The 20405-nt window shown below is 44.5% G+C and overlaps 1 protein-coding gene and 1 long non-coding RNA gene across 2 annotated transcripts; one reads left to right on the top strand and one right to left on the bottom strand.

The window, feature by feature from the left end:
* Nucleotides 1-138: 138 nt before the first annotated feature.
* Nucleotides 139-8491, bottom strand: qdpra (quinoid dihydropteridine reductase a). Its single transcript, XM_076048228.1, has 7 exons — nt 8318-8491; nt 8117-8209; nt 6451-6547; nt 6073-6213; nt 3510-3618; nt 1072-1155; nt 139-351 (listed from the first exon to the last, which is right to left on the bottom strand). The coding sequence occupies exons 1-7, from the start codon at nt 8399-8401 to the stop codon at nt 249-251; spliced, it is 711 nt and encodes a 236-aa protein (XP_075904343.1). The 5' UTR covers nt 8402-8491; the 3' UTR covers nt 139-248.
* LOC142902795 (uncharacterized) lies at nt 5446-6476 on the top strand. Its single transcript, XR_012929150.1, has 3 exons — nt 5446-5859; nt 5989-6271; nt 6353-6476. It is a non-coding gene; the product is annotated as an uncharacterized LOC142902795 (long non-coding RNA).
* Nucleotides 8492-20405: the final 11914 nt, after the last annotated feature.

Below are 20405 nucleotides of genomic sequence, written 5' to 3'. Positions count from 1 at the left end.
TGTAAAGTGGGTCTTGCGCTCTTCTAGCCTAAAAGATTGCTATATTTCTAAGGAATGGCAACTAGGTGGCGCTGTGAGACAGCTGTTGAAGTGCCACCCTTCCATAAAAATAAAAAAATAAAAAGACCACTATTCACCTTCATTGTCCTTCACGCTTTATTTTATTCACTTCCTTTTCCTCTCATCTTTCCACCTCCACGCCTCGTCCTTCCCTCTACGTCGTCGTCGCCACAGTTCAGCCCCGCCCACTACTGAGTGGCTGTAGCCTGGGTTTCTCCCGCACTGGTCACAAGCTGCATCAGGCTTCCGGAGGCGGGCCGGTCCACTCCAGTGGCCCAGTTGAAGAAAGTCCTGCAAGAGAAGGTGCAGGTGCAGGGATGAGCCTGATTGTTATTTGCAAAAAAAACAAAAAAACTTTTATACCATGAATCAAACCAATTCCACTGGATTTATTTCACACATAACAAATGGGACACTGAAGCATCAAGTGGTATCTCCATCCTCTGCCATCAGATTATTTCTATTTCTGGGCTCAGACCCTCATCTATTTCAGAAGGGATTATCAAACTGGATTAAATCCCATTTAAGATCCGCTGGTCGTCACTGAGAGCGGGAGTGGGAGTCCTGCAGTGCACAAGGAGCTCTTTGTGATGTTCCCCGTGTCATAAACTGCTGGCTTAAAATAGTTTGTTTCATTTTGTCCACATAGTCGATAAAATGTTACACACTCCTATTCTCTTTTTTCTAGTTTTTGAAACATTAACGGCTTATTTTTCCACCATCCATCTTTTTACATGGTTTGGATCGGATCAATAAATCTAATACTCAGGGGAATAGTAAAACAATATTTATTGGCAATGTATTTTTGCTCCTGTGAACGCTTGCGCCCGGTCACTGCATTTTACTCAGTCAAACGCCACTGACAGCCAGTTAGCTTAATATTATTTCAATTTCAAACTGACGAGTTATTTGACGCCGACAAGATGAAACGGTGCAAACCCGAACAACATGGGGTTACAGCTCGAAGACCTTGGCAAGATTCAAACAGCCAACGCCAGCCTCAGTACTCACTCTGAGACGTACTCCAGCGGTGTCCAGGAACTGAAATCTGCCTTAGGCATGAACTTCCTGTTCATCGGCGTATCCAAGGTAACCCTGTCGAAATGAGCCAGATGACAATCTGTGTGAGCAGCAGCAGCAGCAGAAAGAAAGGGAGAAAGGAGCCATGCACAGGCTGCATCGCCAATGAATTCCACAGTGCACATGCTGTGGCACCATTCTGTGGATACGCTAATGTAAATGTGAACATGAGCTTCAAAATAAAGTGTCCTGACATGATGCAAAGTGCAAAACATCAGATGGATTAACTGCTTTAAACGCAACCCTTGTTCTAGCGGCAGAACCGACCCCCCCCTGGTTTCTTCCGGCGCTACGCTCTTTAATGACAAGGGCCTCAAATCACAACCACATTGCGTTTGTCCAAAGGAGAATGTAGTAACCAAAGAATCCAACAGGGGGCAGACATACTTTGATGGTGAGGCTCTTACAGATCACTAAACATCTTCTTGTGGTTAGAATATGATGGGAGAGCCGCTCACAGGTAATGTTAGTGAATTTGCTAATGATGCGACACAAAAACTTGTTTCTCACCGATCTCTCACTAAAGGCAGGAATATTCAATATAGGCTCTTTATCACCTACACAAATACTGTAGTCTTACGATAACACCAGCGTCTCTCTGACGGCTTCGGCCGCGCTATTCTTCGAGTTGGACACTAGGGGCACTGTCTGTGTTCCTGTGAGTTTGCTGACACCGGTGATAATTCATGTGTGTTCATACGTAGTTTTGATGCCTTCACTGAGAAACTGCAATGTCAATAGGATAATAATACAATAAGAAAATACAATCAATTCAAAGGAGGAGTCCAAACTTTTGACAGGTATTGTAAATGAATTTCAGAAAAGTAGCTCAATAAAAGGCATTTATTTTAAGAACATCCAGTGTAGAATCCAAATGAGTGCTCGATAAATCTTTGGGGCTACTGTGATAAAACACTCACACAAATGCAGACTGTTGTGTTGTTTGTAGTGGCTGTGCAACACAGAGGGAAGGTTGCAGGCTGCAGCAGGAATGCAGCTCGCTGCTCTAATGCTGAACAGATGTGACAGCGGCGTGTTAGAGAGGCAGAGCCAGTCCAGCATCACATTGAATGGGAAATGCAACCAAAGAGAGAGCCGGAGCTGGATACACCCCCCCAGAGGCCACTTTTTTTTTCTCTCCCTTCTTCTTTTTTAGCCTCTCACGATGACGGAGCAAAAAAACTTTTTTTTTTTTTTTTTTAATTCAATAAAAGGGAACAAATGGAAGAGATCTGGGCGACCAGGCGGCCGCCTGCGTCATCCAGTGCCTCAGGAGCGTCTGTGTGTCGCACAGACAGTAACTGGCAGCTTGTTCCATATTTTAATTCACGCAGCTTATCTGTAGCTGACACTTATAGAGCTCATGGGGGTAATTTTACAGCGCGTGCGGCTCTCATTCCGTGCTCCTTTCACCTGGGCCGGCTTTTGTTGCTTAACGTTGAGCCGTACGAGATATCATGTGGCGAATAAATAATTTATGTTCATCCGAGCTGCCAAAATCAAAACAAAGAGAAAGTGATTCAGGTTAGAAGGCGCCCGGAACGCCGATGATCAGTGCGTCAGTGAACGTGCCGTGTTCAGTTCAGTGACATCATGTACGAAAGCCTGATAGCGCCCATGCAATTTTAATGAGTTCCCTTTCTGTTGTATATCGGTACTGTGGCAATTGCTGTTTAGCTTTGCAGGGTTAGGGTTATTACTGAAGAGATTCATTGTGCAAACCCCAATAGATAGGCACAATAGATAAGAAATAATAAATAACGAAGGAAAATCAAGTCATCCTAGAATGCGTTTTACAATTTATCCCGCAACTTTTTAAGCGCATAAATAAATAAATAAATGAATTCAGTAATTATGATTGTTATTTTTTATAAACTTACATCCTAATTGGCCACTTCTGCTGCTTTGAGGAATGCTCCCAGAGGTCAAACTGTTATCGTTGATATAATGGGCTGACTAGCCAGCAGAAAAAAAAAAAAAAAAAAAAAAAAAAAATGCGCTCTTTAATTTTTGGAAATATCTTTATTCCATCCATCCATCTTCTCTCCCTGCTTCTCCTGCACTTGGGATCGCGGGGGTTTGCTGGAGCCTCTCTCAGCTCAGGGCCAAATTGAAAGACGAGCGACCATTCACACTCAGTCTAGAATTCCCAATTCGCCTCACATGCATGTTTGTGGACTGTGGGAGGAGGCCGGAGAACCTGGACGGAGCCCACTACACCACCATGTTGCCCCTTCTGTATTCCAGTTCCTGTTTAAACCAGTTTAGTGTCCTCCCGGATGTGTGTGATGTGTCTTTTTTGGTATTTAAATGTATTTACCTGATGTGATCGCTGTGCACCCGAGTGTGTTAAGAAGGCAGGTACTCACGGCAGTATGGCCACAGCCGCAGCTCCGGACGGCATCCCGCTGGTTTTGGCTGCCAGACTCTGACACAGTTGGTGGACGGCAGCTTTGGCCATCCCATAGCCGACCATGCCTGCAGATCACACAAACACAACACACATTTCACTTAGAGAGCTGCAGGAGCAACACTGGCTGTGAGCACGAGGGGGGTGGACACTGACACAACCAACTTGTGGAGGACACGCGTCAGAAATCTACGAGCAGGAACATTTTGAGGCTCAGCATGGGTGCAATGCGGCATCTCATGGAACAATTTCCAGCACTCGTTTCTCTTCCATCCATCTCAACAGAGACTCAGAGAAAACTGCTGGAGATGTTTTGTAGTTTCAGCATCTGGAAAAACATCTAGAAAGAGGGAATGGAGAGGAATGCCGAGCATGTGCACGCTGGAACCAATCTCATTACGGGCTTACGAGGAAGCGTCCAATAGGAGCCGGGGGTGGTGACACGGCTTTTTAAAAATCACAAGCTTTTGTTTTTCTCCTCCGAGTGTTAGAAGGAAAAGGAAGCACACGGAGCAAGAAGCAAGAATCTGAGGAAGGCGAAGTTAAGTTCAGCTCAGGTGTTGAACCTCCCACTCTGTGGATGGAACCAGGCTAAAAAAAAACAAACAAACAAACAAAAAAAACAGCTCGGCTTCAGTGGGAATATTAGGAGGACCAGTGTGAATCAGAGTGCACGCTGAGTATCCCAGTCATCAAAGGATATCTCCTGCATATTTGAGAGGATAATCAGATTAGGGATTATAAACAAAAAAATACAAATCACATGACAGCACAAAAAGGGCACGGTTTGGAACTCTGTCTGGGGTTGAAGCTCAGTTCTAACCTTAAACTCAAAGAACCGGATAATTTGAAAAAAGAAAACAAAAACTAACAGGAGTCAATGGATGTTTTCCAGGGGAGTTCTAATTCTAATGAGCAATCAACACTTTTAGTTAAATTCTTTAGCATATATTAGAACAGCACTAGAGGGAGAAGCTAAGTGCAAAGTCAATTCCTCTTCCAACAGTAACTAAAACATTACAATACTGTTAAGGATCTTTTGAGCAAGGTCGAGTCAACCCGTTGTCAGAATTAAATCTTGCCACGGATGTTTTCTTTTAAGTCAGTGTGGGGCTGGTTTGGGGAGAGAAAGCTGGGAATCATCTCTCTTCTGTTGCAGTTTAACCTCAATCTGCTCCGCAGGGAGCCAAAATCCAACATAATGCAGTTCATCAAAAGAGAGCGGACGACGTTCGCAGCTCCGGACCGTCTGCTCTGTCCACGTGGAGCGGGAGCCACAAACGCTGAGTCATTCTCAGCCACGCCGCCGGGTCAGAGTTGGTGGCCTTTGTACCGAGAGCTGAGCCGAAGCTTTAAATCGCGTTGTCGGCCACACAAGCGGCGGGCTGCAGCGAGGAGGACCCCTGTGCTGTTGTTGGTGGGGGAAAAAAAAACGGCTGACACTAGCCCAGCTGACAGTAGACCAGCTGCCGTCGACGGAACAATAGCGGACAATAGCTTACAGGATTTGGTCGACGCTGAGGCCATTTTTACAGGAACTAATGGTTCCAGCGCCAGGGAAATAGATCCAAGTCACTTGCATTTGTTTAGCGACAGATACCATGTAATAGATCCAAGTCACTTGCATTTGTTTAGTGATACCACGTCAAATGTATGCGGTGAAATATAAAAAGTTTATCTTTAGAGATTCTGATGACACCCTTGTGGATTTGGACTGCAACTTATCAGGTCATTCCACCTTGGACAATGATTCAATCAACGTATTGCACTTTAAATTATACAATTACTCCAGGACAATTACTTTGCGAGTGGCCTCGGAAATTCAGCCAGCATTTAGCTTTAGATTTAGTTTGCTTGTTTCGCATGTGCTAAAGTCATGAAACCCATCGAGAGCTTAAAGGTTCAGTGTGTAAAATTTGCCTAGATTTATGATTTCTAGAATGGCAAGGGCTTGTGCAGCAGGACCGCCTTTTGTCGAGATGCTGTTCAGGTGCCTCCTTTCAAAAGCTGTGTTTTCCTTTGACATACACAAACGCTGCAAGCGCGCGCGAGTCCGCAGGTCGGCGTGATGTCAATTCCTGACTGACAGTAACAGAGTTTCCGACTTGCCAATAGACTAATGGAGCTGTTGTGGGAATCAAATCAACATCTTGTTCATGAAACGCTCCAACCTTCCAGGCCCCGGCGTTCCTCCAGAGCTCATCAGCGATTCTGCCTCCATTTCCCCTTTTGTTTCCCCGGATCCATTTTATCGACACCTCTCCCTCCCACCGAACGCGAGCTGCCTGGGATCCCCGTGTGTCCGATAAGTGGGTCAATTTTTTTTCTTCTTCTCCCTCCGCCGCTGCCCCCACAGCGTTTTCTATCACCTGCGTTATTTGATTTGGGAGGTCGGCCAACAAAGACATCTGCACAATAAACTCTCCATCATATCACAGAGCCGCCTGCGGACCCAGACGCAACGCGCGGCCCCACTGGGTCATCACGAGGACAGTAAACACACACGCACGTGAACGGCTCACCTCCGGTGCCAGACAGGGCTGCTTTGGCTCCGGCCAGAGTCAGCAGTCCGCCTTCTTTCAGGTGCAGAGCGGCGAGGTGGCTGGAGATGGTGGAGGTCCACACGCTCTGCTTCCACATCAAATCCGTATTTTTATACAAATCTAAGAGAGACGGAGGGGCGAAAAAGGACATATAAACATCCTTTCATTCACCAAACAGGTCATTTATTTGCTTCGGTCCTCAATAAGTATGTATGTATGTATGTATGTATGTAAAAACCCAAACGCTTCTTCATTACAGAATAATAAAATGCAGCCATGCAGCTGCACGCTTGCGGCCTGGTGAAAATGATTGTCTGATGATTACTGTGACGGCAAACAAAAAGATCAATCTCTGACCTTTGGAGCTGCAGCTGCCGCCCGCCCATCCCCCGGCCACGCACAGAATGGCGTCCACCTTGTGCTCCCCCAGTAGCTGCGCCACATCTGTCGTCACCTGCACAAAAACAAGAGAACACAACACGTGAATCGCTGCGGGGAAAGAACGCATCTGAAGGTCAAGTCGCCAGCGTGCAAGCAGGTGATGCAAGACTACAGGCAATGCACAGTTATTAATTTTTTTTTAAATTGCTGTGGTTGGGGGGGAGGGGTCAGAAATGCATGTATGCATTAAAACCACCTACACAGAGGAGGTTGAAAAGCAATTACAGTATAACAAGTACAGAGTTGTTGCCATCCCCTTGAAAACATTCAAATATTGCATTTAATTTATTTTTTTTTTTTTAAATGTCACTTAAATGCAGCATGTTGGTAAACATGTTTTGTTCCAGAACAGTCTCTAAACAGCAACATCCAAGGTAAATATTCATTTTCAACATTTGGGATTCAGCAGAAGCTGATGCAGTGCAGAGACACAGTGCAGTTATCAGTTATCACAACACGATATTAAATGATGGAAAAGCAAATTTCTGGGGCCAACAAAATGAATACATAGATAATTAAATCTAATAGCCAGAAAAACAGGATATTCTGCACACACTTCGAAACAGAATTGTAGTAAGAGCTTCATCGTGTTTGTTACTATGTGCAAAAGAGGTAATATTAGATGGAACCTTTGTACCTGGAAGCCATTTTTGCATTTAGCATTTGTGTAGACATTTTCATACTAAAACAGCAACTAAACAATAATACCACTGGAAGACATTCATTTTCATGTGAGTGGCACTAAAACTGATGGCAGTGACAGCTTCTTCCTGATTATTATTATGTGTAAAATGAGGATATTAACATTGATACAGTTAGTGCGATTAGAGTTTACTGCAGTATTATATACTTTTACATATGAAGTTTCAAATATAGACAGCACACCTTGAATTCGTCTTGCACCAAATGTCCTGATAAACCTCAGACTGTGCAGCTGTATTGTGGGATTCTCAAAAGCAAGATTATGAAATGCTGGCTTGTGACACCAACAAAGCTGAGGAGGTTAAATCAAAGGTGCGAGCCAGGATGGCTGTAACACTGTGTCAATATCTCCTCCTCCTTTCGCAACACTACCAGAACACATAGATACATAGAACGCATGCAGAATCAGTATGGATGTTTGATAGTAGAACATTAACTATGCAGTAATACCAAGGGGAATTGTTAATTTCCATCTCAGAAGTCGTAGCAAACCCTGTGGTACGCTCTAATTCAATTAATGATTAAAATGGGGACATTGACATTGACACGGTTCACATAACTTACGCAATTTAGGCCATTCATTTGGAATTAATTCCCTCTTGATAGACCTGCAGGGACGCTGCATGTTTCCGAGAACAGCATAATCATATTGTTAAGCACCTGAATGCATCACTGCCATATGCACAGAATCGTAGTTAACTAGGAGCAATTAACGCTTGAATGGAATCGTAATTACACAATATTACCAGTGGGACTTATTCCTATGAATGTATGACAGACGTAAGACTCTTCCGGGGCAACCAAGTGCGGGTCATGCAGGTGCACGAACCCGGCCAGAGTCCAAGCTAACAGTCCCGGCGGGCTGTCACCCGTGGCTCACCTGCGCTGCCTGCTCGGTGAATGACTCGCACGGCTTCACGATCACGTTCTCGTTCGCCTCGTCGTTCGCAGCCATGTCGATGCAGGTCACCCACTGTGCACAGCGCAAACACACACAGAGAGAGAGAGAGGGAGACGACAAGTGGTTAGCGAGCTAAACAGACAGTCGGCGTTAGCATCCGCTCCTGGCGAGCAGTCCTACCCAGCCTTTGGACTTGAAATGCTCCACGCACTTGGAGCCCAGGGCGCCTCTCCCGCCGTAGATGATCACCCGGTTAGCAGCCATGTTTCTCACTAATCGGCAGGCAGCGGCAGAGGCAGAGGCAGTGAGTGACTGGAGCGGAGCGTCACCGGGGCTTCGGCTAAAGTAGCCGGCGGAGAGACAGAGCGGGAGGCGGAGGCAAGGAGGCGTGTCTCACCGCGGTTGCGCAACAAGTTGGTGGAGCCCGTGCTGCGTTCAAAGACCGTCGGGAACGTTTGAAGCGAGACTGACGCTGATTTCACGCTGTAGTTATGTTGTCAATACACATGACCGTTCATTGACATGGTCACGGCATTTTTGTAAGTTTTCTATTAGTTTCGAGCTACAGTTCCCTGTAGCATCTTACTTCCCTGCTCAGTAATTCGACCAGGATGTTGCTAGTGGGCACACGTTTTCTCTAAAGAAAAGAAGAAAAGGCCTTCGTCTTAGTCACAGGTAGCAAACTTTTTGACTCGTGGGCCACAGTGGGTTCTAAAATTTGACAGAGGGGCTGGAAAATGAGCAGATGGATGGAATGTTTTGGTGACCCACCACACAGGAAAAAAAAACATATAATAGGATATGTAAAAAAAAAAAAAAAAAAAAAAGTGCTTTATTGTCAATTTAAAATGAACAAAATATCTTATTTTGAAGCCCCAATGTATTTAGCTATTTATTGAAATGACTCTTGACACTGAAAGATAGATGAAATACAGTTATTATTACACCTTTTATGCATAAAGACAGGGTGACACCCTGGACAAGTCGCCAGTTCACATCACAAGGCCACATTGACACAAACAACCATTCTCACATACACACCTCGGTCAATTCACCACACATGCCTGTTTTTGGAATGTGGGAAGAATCCAGAGAAATCCCACACACACTCAGAGAGAACATGCAAACTCCACACAGAAAGGCCCCAGGCGGGGAATCGAACCCGTGACCTTCTTGCTGTGAGGCAACAGTGCTAACCACTGCACCATTGTTTTTGCAATCACGTCCAAAGTCAATACACACAATTTGTGTCCACTCTCTCTTCTTAGATCACAAGGTGATGCAGTTAAAAAAAAATCAATAACATTCACAAACAATATGCAAGTATGTTTAATTTAAAACATGAAATCCATTTTGCAAATGTATTATTTCAGCCTTCATTCCAAAAACAAAGGATAACACCGTTCAGACAGAGCCGAAAGTGCGAGGTTCTATTTCTCCAGTGGTTTCCTTTTCCACTCACTGAGCACTAGGTGCCGCTGTAACACTGCGGCGCTGATGACACTGATATTCTGCCGCTGTGCTGTCTGCGCTGTGCCAAAAGGCGCGTGCCAACGAGACGCCCTCGCCTCTCATGAATAATACAGGCGTGCTGTGTCAGTGCACTCCAGCCCCCCCCGCCGTGTGCCACAGTCGCCTGGGTTTGACACACACTTCTGCCTCGGTAGATAAATACTTGGTTCGTGTTGTCTGACACACACACACACACACACACACACACACACACACACACACACACACACACACACACACGAATGCACTGTGTTTGGAGTGAGAGATGCGGGGGTTGCTGCATGTCTGAAGGGAGGCAGTGAGGCGGACTGAGCTCACTTCACCTTGAGAGCCGGGTGACGTTCTAGGGAACACAACCATAATTAAGTCCCGCTATCTGGTCCGGACCTGGAGGAGAAACCCTGTGTATTTGTCACAGCTCAAAGTGTTGCAATTCTGACAACTCGTTGGGCGAAGTGGACACTAACGACCTCGGCTGCGACGGGAAGTCTCTCTCTCGAGAGAGAGGAGGGGCCACGTTGTTTCAAAACATGGACACCTTTGTCTATTTTGAGATGTGAACTTTTGACGCAACTTCCACATATATCTGTATTTTTTAGCAGAAAAGTCAGTTTACTCCAACCAATCATCGATTTATTTTTCCTCCGCTCATCTGAGGTGGAGCTGCGCTCGCAGCATGCTTAGCACGGGCACCGAGGCCAGCTGGGACATTGGTTGAGTCTACTCCTACTCTGTGGTCTCTAGCTGCTTGGACGTGCCCAAAACACTTTTACCACAAGAGGCCTCCTGACTCCATTCAATGCCAAGAAGCAGCAGCTGCTCTCTCCAAGTTGCGGCTGCTTCCCATCCTCTCTCTAAGTGCTGAGCCCAGCCACTCTCTCTGGAGGACGCTGTAGCAGTGACCTTGTCCTTTCAGTCGCTACCCAGGTGAGGTTCTATAAATCATCTGGACACGTCTTGAACGTAGCAAGCGAGGACTCACAAATGCCTTTTAATCACACACAGTGGATGGCGACAACAGCTTGTGGCGCACTAGACTTTTGACTTTTGTCACCTTGAAAGGGATTTTGTGGTGTGGATAAATCCTGTGAAGTTTGCGTGTGGACAGGATGTCTGATGCACTGACTGACACCTGCAATACCAAAACACTCCTTTAACCCCAAACTTTTGAGGTCAAAAGGTTACACTTTCTATTTGCTAAATTCTTGCTTAGAAAGACAGACCGCTGGTGTGCTGACTGCCCCCTTGTGGCGAGTTAGAAAATTGACGATTAACTTGAATAACTGTTCCATGAAAGTCGTTTTTGCCAAAGGCTTCCCTCCCCCAGCGTTTGTCGGACTTTCGTTGGAAGTTAATTGTGCGAAGCTGCGACGCCGCACATTAAAGCAGAAAAAATAAAGAGCTGAAAATCGGTTGCGCGCGACGACAGCTAATGCGCCGAAGACAAAGTGACGTAAAATTGGTCCCCGTCTACGAATTGTTTCTCTGGCATTTTTTTTGCTTTTTAAACAAATAAAACCGAGCACATTAACTTGTGGCCCCTTTCTCTGTTGTTGTGAGAAATCACTCTGCTTGCGTCCCTCCTACTTACCACGGGGCGCAGTTTGTTAAAGGAATTAGTCTCCCGCTGCTTGCAGCAGCAGCCACCGCCATCCAAGCCAAATTGTTTAGACTTCCGCCACAGCAGAGATTGCTCCATCCTCTCCCCGAGGCCAAAATACCCCCCCACCCCCCCCACCCCACACACACACACACACACCAGTCTCTGTCGCCCTCTCTCTTCCAGGCACTCTGATGTTTCTGACACACAAAATAAAATCCCCGGCAGTTTCCTCCGTTCCTCTCGAAGCTGTGTCAAGCACCACTTTGTCTCCATTTGAATTCTCCACAGCGCCACCAAGATGGACTCCAAAATGGGCACTTGGAGAGGTTTTTTTTTTGGGGGGGGGGCCCTGGTGCAAGTTTGCTGATTGCGTTGCTTTATGACTTTGAAATGGGCTGGGCAGCCACGAGCGCCTTGAAGTGGGTGCTTAATGGGAGCTAATCGAGGCAGGGAGACGCGGGCAGGGCAGCGGCAAGGGAGGACAGAGACAGATAGTGGAGGAGAAGATAGAGAGAGAGATGGATGGCCCCCCCCGCCACCAAGATACACAAACAGATGCTGGTTTATCTGGCAGACGTAAAACTGTGTCTCGGAGAGCAGCGCGGCAATGAATTCTGCCCTCGCGAGCGTCATAATTGCAACATTTGCTGTTAGAAATGTCCATTTGTTTGTTTGTTTGTTTGTTTTTGTGAGAATGTTTTTGTGGCGTTAATTCTGAGTTACAACAATAAACACTTTTATCTTTTATTGTAGTGAGTCAAAACATTTTAGAAATTATCCAAAACAGACAAAGCAATGTCTTCTTTCTGCCATGCATGAGAGAGAAAGTAACACATCTGTCACAAAGAAACAACAAAATGTAAATGTAAAGTGTGTAACTGTCTTTTCGCAGGGTTTTTTCTGTTTGTTTTTTTTCACATGAAATGTGGGGGCGACAGGGTGGTTAGTGGTTAGCACTGCCGCCTCACACCAAGAAGGTCGCATATTGGATTTGGACCTGAGGCCTTTCTGTGTGATCTTCCCCCTGCGTCTGCGTGGGTTCTCTGCGGGTTCTCCGGCTTCCTCCCACAGTCCAAAAACATGCACGTGAGGTGAATTGGAAACTCAAAATTTTCATCTCTATGTGGCCCTTCAATGAAATGATAACTTGTGTCACCCTGCCTTCGCCCTATGGTAGCAGTGTTGGTTCTCCAGCAGACCTGAAAGCCTGAATGTAGGAGGAAGAGGGGAATAGGAGATGGATGGATGAATGAAATGTTGGCTTTGGACTTCCTTTAGTCAACACTAGATGTCCCCATCTGCCTTGTGAACAGGTGTGAACAGTTTAAAGGTTCAGTGTGTAAAATGTTTGAGGACGCCTGTCTGGCAGCGTATTGAGGGCACTGTCAGGCGGGCTTCCACAAATACCAGGCTTCCTTGAAAATATGGCGGCGCAAGATGGCAGCTAACTAGGAGCAAGACTCTGGCTCTTTGTATATTCTTATATAAGTGAGAACTGTTCAAGGGTAGGATAAACCAATTACTTTTATTGTCCTGTGAGTATATATATGTTTATTAATGTATTTATGGGCAGCATGTTAAGCTTTTAGCAATATAAAAATCATAAATCAAGCCATATTTTACACACTAACCTTTGAAGGTCCCGTTTTTTTTTTTCCTCCTTTTTTGTCATACAGGACTCACAACATTAATCAGGTAAAAAAAAAAAAAAAACATATTTAGCTCTCTGTTTACAACATCCTCCTCAAAATTCTGGCGCTTTAAAATTTCCCTCCCAAAAATGGTTGAACCTCAAGACGGTCACAAGAGGCGGAGCCAACATCTGGCTGGGAACTTGGGGCGGCATCAGTACCCTCTGACATCACAAAGGGCTGGTTTCCAGACTTCCAGTGATCTTCTTGACCTATAGGAGAGAGGAGCGAACTCATTTCTGGGAGGTTTCGTTAACAGTCTGAACACGCAAGTTATTGCTGGAAAACATCGGAAAAGTGTAATTTTGCACAATATCGAGCCTTTAATCTCCCACAGCACCTCTCTAGCTGTGAAAGGGCTTTGCTGCACATAATGCAAAACATGAATCTTGTTGTGCCTTTCTTTCATCTGAGACCACAAAGTCTGCATGCAAATGAATAGATTTTACCTAGAGATTTTTATTTTTATTTAATTTCTTATTTTTCGTAGAAAAGGATTTTGCTGTGTAACAGTTGAAGACTGACTCAAGTGCAGCGTTGCACGCTGGTAGCCTGTGTTTACTGGGGCTAGATGGTCCAAAACACTGGATTAGTGCATGGGCCAGGAGATGGGAGGGAGTGGGGTAATCGGCAGACAGGCAGCCGGATGTCGGATAGAGGCTGGAGATCAGGGCGGAGAAGCAATAAAGTGATGTTGTGGCGCCCGTGGGGAGGCAGAGCCGGAGGAGGCGAGGCCCTGATTAGAGGGAGATTGAAGGTAAAATCCCTGGGAGTCACGGCGGCATGTGCAGGTGCTTATTGAAGTCTTATTTGACGCAGGTGAGGAAACAATCAAAAAGTAGAGAGGGAGAGAGAGAGAGAGAGAGAGAGAGAGAGAGAGAGAGAGAGTTAGGGGAGAGGGTGATGGGGGGGGGATTGTGGGTTTGACGCATCTGCGCCGGGGACTCTGGGTAGGAGGAGGAGGAGGAAGAGAGAGCGCTGAAGAGGTGGCGGCAGCTGTCCCCACCTGCAGTGGTGATTAATTAGGGCCCAAATAATCTCGTCACTGTCTGTTACTCGGCTCACCTGCGTCCTCCCATTAACTTGTTTGATGAAGAAAAGTGGGTTCGCGCGGCGCTTCAACAGTCGCGAGCCCAAACGCCGCTCCTCTTTTGTTTGGATAATCTGCTCATCGGCTTTTACTCCTCGCGAGTCATTTTCCCCGAGCCTTAATGGCCGAGTGATTAAAGCGAGCTTTGTTTTCGGAGAGGAAGCGTGTTTTTTTTTTTTCTTCCTTTATTCACACTGACAAACGGGTCTTAAATTGGGAGGAGGGTTTTATTTATTTATTTTAGTGTATCAGCTCTAAGTGAGGCACTGGGCCGTTAGAGCATACGTTTTTAATGATGCGATGATAAAGGAAAAGCATGAGACTTTTTGAAGGCAAAGTGAAGCTACTGGGTGGAAAGTCTAGAGGGACTCGTTGAAAGTAAGGAAACTGGGGACAAACACTTCCCCCCCTTGATTATCTGTGAAAAACCAACTTTTATTGGGAGCTCTATCTAAACAAACCCTGTCTGGCTCAAGCGTGCATGAGATATTTGAAATTCACAGAGAAAGGGAGCCGGCGAGCGACGGAAAAGAGCTTTTCTTGGGGAAGTTTTCAAACTGATTTTACATTGTGGGCCAAAAGACTGCGGCTGCAACCCATCAGAGAGATCCAGAACATATGTCTTGCATTTTCATTTTTGGTATGCTCCAGAAGAACAAACCATATGCGGAGTGATGTTCTAACAACAAATCAAATATAAGCAACAGATGTGCAATACTTTTTTTTTTCAGTTGATTGGTGGTTGGTAATTTTTAGGATTAAATTATGCAATCTTGGGTGGTTTCTGAAGCAAAGGTGATGATATCTATTTCCCGAGTGACTGCTGAAGGCTGAAATAGAAACAGAAAAATACCGTTAGCCTCGCGTAATGGCACATTAATTCGATACCATGCTTCATTTAGGCAGTAAAGTCTGAAGATAAGTGTCGTAAATTGGATTTGAATGTTTCGCGGTCAGCTAGATGTTCGGCTCTTAAGCTGTGAATTATTTATTGAAGATATTGGCACAGTCATACTGTCATTTTATGAAGCCCATAGCCCATATTGGATATCTCCAATTATCGCAAGCCTTTTTTTAAATGTGCTCATCAAAATTAGATGATGGGCCTTGTGCTGTTTGTTTTTTCCCCCCCTCATGTTTAGTAGGGGAAAACACAAGCTAACATAGGAGGAGTATTGTAGAGGTGTGAGTGCCCTATGTGACGTCACAAAGGGTTACATTGCAGTGCTGGTTTAGCACACTCTTTCGTCATTTCTTGGGAGTTCATAATGTTTATGATTAATTTTTATAATAAAACTCTGTAAAAATCGGGTTGATATGAATTGGACTATGGTCACTTGCTGTGGATGGTCCTTGCCATCGCACCTCTTGTTTGTTTCATTTGAATGCCCCTCCCGCTCCCATCCCCTTGTGCACACGCACACACACACACACACACACACACACACACACAGTAGGCAAACCCAAGAACAGCAAGAGCTGTCATATCTGCTTGCTCTGCATAATGAGATCTGATCACAATATGTGCAGAATGCAGGTGTGCATATAAATGGCAGATCACAGCGCAAAGGTGGGATTTGGATTGTCCACCAGCCAAATAGTGAGTTCAGACTTCACGCCGTGTGCATGGTGACAGAATGGGCCTCGAATTTGCAGGAATGACCTGGTGGGCAACACAACAGGGGTCTGAGCTGAAGTTCAGACTGACAAAACAATCGAATGGAGCATCATGACATGTTGGTTTCCACTGAAAACGCTGAAGCTGATCCGGATACCAAGCAGCTCAAGTCAGAGACCTTCTAAAAAAAAACAACCAATTTGCACAACTTCACACGATCTACTTTTGTTCTTTTGTTTGCCCTGTTGTGTCCGACGCCTCCGTCTGTCTCTGAACAGCACAATTTGAACAGCTTTCAAACGTCGAGACACGTCGTCCTGAAAGTTTTTGTATGCTTGCGCCAGTCACATACAAGCTCTAAAATCTAGGTGTGTCGGTTCTCTGCATGTTTGGCGTCGCTGCACTATTTTTGCACGGGGCCTTCGCCAGCTAGTTCTGGGGGAAGCCGACCCGTCCATCTGCCCATGGTGAACGCTTCATTCCTTTGCCCTCCTGCCAGAAGCTTCTTGGTTCTCGTCCAAAGCTGCTTCCACAGTTCTTCAAACCCCCATTTAGCACCCGCCGCTTCACCGGGCAATTTGGTGGCACTGAGATTTTACGATGATGCAGCTTTGCAGGTGGCATTTTTCACGATATACCAATAAAACAAATCACATTAGTGACCCGCCCTCTCTTGGCTCCTTTCAGGATTTGTATTCCAGGCGACGTATTATATGCAAGAGGGTCTTTCAGCTCTGAAAATGTCATTTAAATAATGCTCAAATATCCAGCATTATCCAAGATCCAATGAATACAAATTATGTAGCAGATTTCTTTTTTTTTTTCTCTTTTGTTCTTTTTCTCATTTCCTCACCCATTAATCACAGCGTTGAGCGATCTAATTTATCAGGAGACCTTTTGGAGGAGGTCCAGCTTCCAGTTTTGGAACCATTGTTCTTTTATCTGATTGGACAAAAACAGCCTGCTGCACCTCTTAGTCACACTGAAATATGTGCACTAATATATTTAACATTATCTGATTATACGTTAGAGTCTAAGAGTCAGAAGGTACTATTCCTTCGGAACAATCATCCATCCATCTAGTTTCCATAGCCGCTTCCTCCTGAACTCAGGTTAGCGGGGCTCTGCAGGAGCCTCTCAAAGTTGTCATAGGGGGAAGGCAGAGTGACACCCTGAACAAGTTGGCAGTTCTTCGCAAGGCTGAACAATCATGATGTATGTAAGTTTACACTTTTTGTAAAAGACATTAATATACACTAACATCAGTTTAGTTTCAGTTGAGTCGATTGATGAGCTTCTTGAAGAATATTGCACTACAAAACTTTGTATGCTGGTTTGCAACATTTGAAGCAAACCTGGTGGTCGAAGAAGAGGAAATGGCTGTCTAAGAAATTTTACTTCCTGTTGTAAGCAGTTCAGGACGACATTTTTGACAATTTAATCAGTGTACTGAAGTGAAAAAGAGAAAAGTTCTTGACTTTAGCTTTTTGATTTGCTCTCAGTTGACATGGAATGCTTTACTTTTTTTTTTTTTAATTTTCCCTAATTGTTCTAAAAATCAGTGCTATTCTTAAGAAAAAAAAGTTGGATTTCTTCTTGCTTGTTCTGACAGAAGCATTTCTTAAATTCTGAAATATTTCTCCACAGTCTGTTTCCCATCTGTTACCATCATAATTTGTTGTTTGTTGTTGTTGATTTTCAAAGTTTGACACTTCCACAGTTTGTTGATGGTGCATCCGCACAACCTTACACATGGGAGGTGTTTTGTTGAATGGCGCCTGGGGTACATTTATTTGTCTCTTTTCACACATTTCACACTCCTCTTCTACAGGATGTGCTCAGCTGCTGTGAAACACTCCCCACACTGCGGAGAGTTGAGTTCGTCAAGTCTATATGAATCCATTAAATGGTGCCTTTTGTCGTTAGAACGCAGTTGTGCAGCGCTTCTCCATTTATTTATAAGATTGAGATGTCCACTTCACGATCTGTTATTTATGGACAAAACAACTAAAACATTTATTAAAGTATTTACTTCCTGATCAAGATGTGGTAATGAAAATATTTCTTTTTTTTTTTAAGTAGTTCATTTTCTCCCCGTTATTTCCCTTGAGATGGCAGCGCTCTGCTATGAAGCACTTCCAAAAGCTGCAAGACTCATTTGAGGCATCACTTCTTGATCTTCCCGTGATCCACTTCCCGGATCCCTCTGGGCCAGGGAGGGAATATTTGGCTTCAGCAAAGTTGCTGCCGATTTGTTCAGGAACCCCTTTCATATGTTTCCTGAATTAAGATGTGCAAAAGTAACTTACTGTGCCAAATTAATCATCTAAATCACAGAGCGCCACGCAAAACTGTGGCTGCTTTTCGAAACGGAATAAATATTCAATGCAGTGAATGCACTTATTTTCAGCTTAATTTAAGGCCGTCTGGATGGAATCATTTGCCAGCCGCGATGGCTGGCTCCCGATGAAAGTTAAGGCGGCCTTGGGGTGGTGTTGACACGCGTCCAAGTTGGAGGGCTTTTTTTTTGGTTCCTGTCTGTATGATATTGGATCAGTGCTTGGAATCTGACCTCCGTGCCGGAGACAACAAGCTTTCAGTCAAAGTGCCGAGAGGACTGACTCGGCAAAACCCTCCCACTCGTATTCACTCGTTGTCTCTCGAATGGTGGCAGTGTGACGGGAGGAGCTGAAACTCGTCACCATGCACAAAAAAAGACAGAAAAAAAAGAAGCTATTGCTAGCTCGTACACAGCACGGCTGTTGCAGTGTGGTCAGTTTTGTCAGAACTGGCCTGGATTAATTTATTATATATTCATTCATTCATTCATTCATCTTCTATACCCGCTTATTCCTATTCAGGGTCACGGGGGTCTGCTGGAGCCTATCCCAGCTGTCTGAGGGCGAAGGCAGGATGATTCAACATGTAAATCCATAAGATGTAACTATCTTGTTTTCTTTTCCGTTTATACCCTACAAATATTTAATTTTATTTTTTATTGCCTTAGTTCATTTAATTAAACACAATTCTCCATCTTTTTGCACTATACAATTGCTGCTGTAACAATGCAAATTTCCCCACTGTAGAATCAATAAAGGTCTTCTATTCTATTCTATTCTATTCTATTGTATAACATTTACAATCCAGGTTAAACGCCCCTTCTACAAGGTGTTTTAGTTTGTTACAGAAAACAGCTATGCAGAGGTTAAGTTCTGCAAAACAACTCGTTGAGCAGAAAAATTGAACTTGGATGTTTCCACTGCAGCAGTCCTTTTGTCCGCTGCTTTGTCAACTGCGGAATGAACAGTTAAATGGCACGAGAGAGAGGTCTTCATTGGACAAAGCGCCCAGGTTTGTCTCGGTTCTGTCTCGGCAACCATTCGGGGAGTAGCCAAAAACATTCCGCGCGAGTTCTCAGAGCGAGTGTTTACGCTCCGGAATTTGCAGAAATGTTTCTCTTTCAATCTGAACATGTGCAACAAAGCTTTGAAAGCTGATGTTATTGTTTGGTGAGGAAGCTGGCTGCAGTCCCGAGGCTGTTTATCTACACAAGACCACCAGAGCTTTGACCAAACTCCCACAGGAGCATTGAGGACTTTCCTCTTCTTGAGACTTTTATCCGATATTCTTTTGAGTTGCTCAGAAGAGCCTCCAGGGGAGAAGCAGGACATTTTTTGATGTTTGAGGCCATACAAGACAGTAGATACTGCAGCTTTCACAACACTCTGTGTATTTCTAATAAGATTTTCAGTTATTTATCTGAAAATGTTATTGTCAGGATTGAATTTATGCTTCTTGTTTGTTTGTTTTTTCTGTTTTCCTTCTTTGGACGCACCAGTTTCTTCTCTCATCACTCAAGTTTTTCTTCCTCATGCTGCTTTCCAAACAAAATTTAACTAGAATCTAGAATGTGTCAAAACATAGTTAATCAAAACAAAACAAAATCTAAGGTTGCTGTAAGCAGAATAAAAATTGTTTGAAAAAAAGAAAATCCTATTTGGATTGTAGGGAATAACCATGCATACAGAGAAGGACCGCATTTTGTAGACCTACACTACATAGGGACACTTTTTTTAAATATAGTTTTTATTTCTATTAAACTCCAGGTTCTGCTGAACTGGAGTGGACAGTCTTTGTCATCACTCATCAGGTGTCCTTGGTGGAGTGATCAAACAGCTGATTTTGAGCTGCTTACAATTTAGCATGTTCAATTCTAAAGACAGAAATAAAACAGGAAGCACTTGAATAAATGGCAGCATAGAAATGTCACAACAACACTGAGCCACAGAACCACTGAAAAAGCGGTTTCTTTAAAGTTTCATTAGCACAACTGGTCTAGTTTTAAAACCAGTTGCCTTCACTTCACTTTGAAGAACATGATGATGACCTTGACGACAGGTTGCTATAAGACTCCTATTTGAAGAATATCATTTTCAGCTGCGCCGTATGAAGACTTAGTTTATCGGCAACGGTCCCTTTTTTTTTTTTTTTTTTTGAGAGAAGTGGCAAAATCTCTCTTTAAAGCCACTAAAATCTTTTCTCGTCTCCGCGTGACTTCCACTAAAGGCTCCTCTGCTCTGCTCTGCTCCCAATTAGTCCAGGCCTCTCAAAGGGGAAAGACCCCCAACTCGGAAGACGGATCCACTTATGACAGAGAACCTGCCGATGGAGGACGGAAGCATGTGCTCCAGCGCAGCCGCTGTGTTGAATGCACGCATCGTTAACAATGCAATCTGGGCGCGTGCGCGGCAACG

This window comes from Nelusetta ayraudi, unplaced genomic scaffold (assembly GCF_046127955.1).
Source record: "Nelusetta ayraudi isolate G7.1 ecotype Tasmania unplaced genomic scaffold, CSIRO-AGI_Nayr_v1 ptg000097l, whole genome shotgun sequence".
NCBI classification, from domain to species: Eukaryota; Metazoa; Chordata; class Actinopteri; order Tetraodontiformes; family Monacanthidae; genus Nelusetta; species Nelusetta ayraudi.
This window is presented reverse-complemented; position numbering and strand designations above follow the sequence as displayed.

Bases quoted from the DNA above. Each gene is read 5' to 3' on its own strand.
- qdpra (XM_076048228.1), bottom strand. From the start codon at position 8,401: ATGGCTGCTAACCGGGTGATCATCTACGGCGGGAGAGGCGCCCTGGGC. The intron at 8,210-8,317 runs GTAGGACTGCTC...CGCTGTGCACAG, and splicing joins ATTTCAAGTCCAAAGGCTGG to TGGGTGACCTGCATCGACAT. The intron at 6,214-6,450 runs GTCAGAGATTGA...CGTCTCTCTTAG, and splicing joins CGGCAGCTGCAGCTCCAAAG to ATTTGTATAAAAATACGGAT.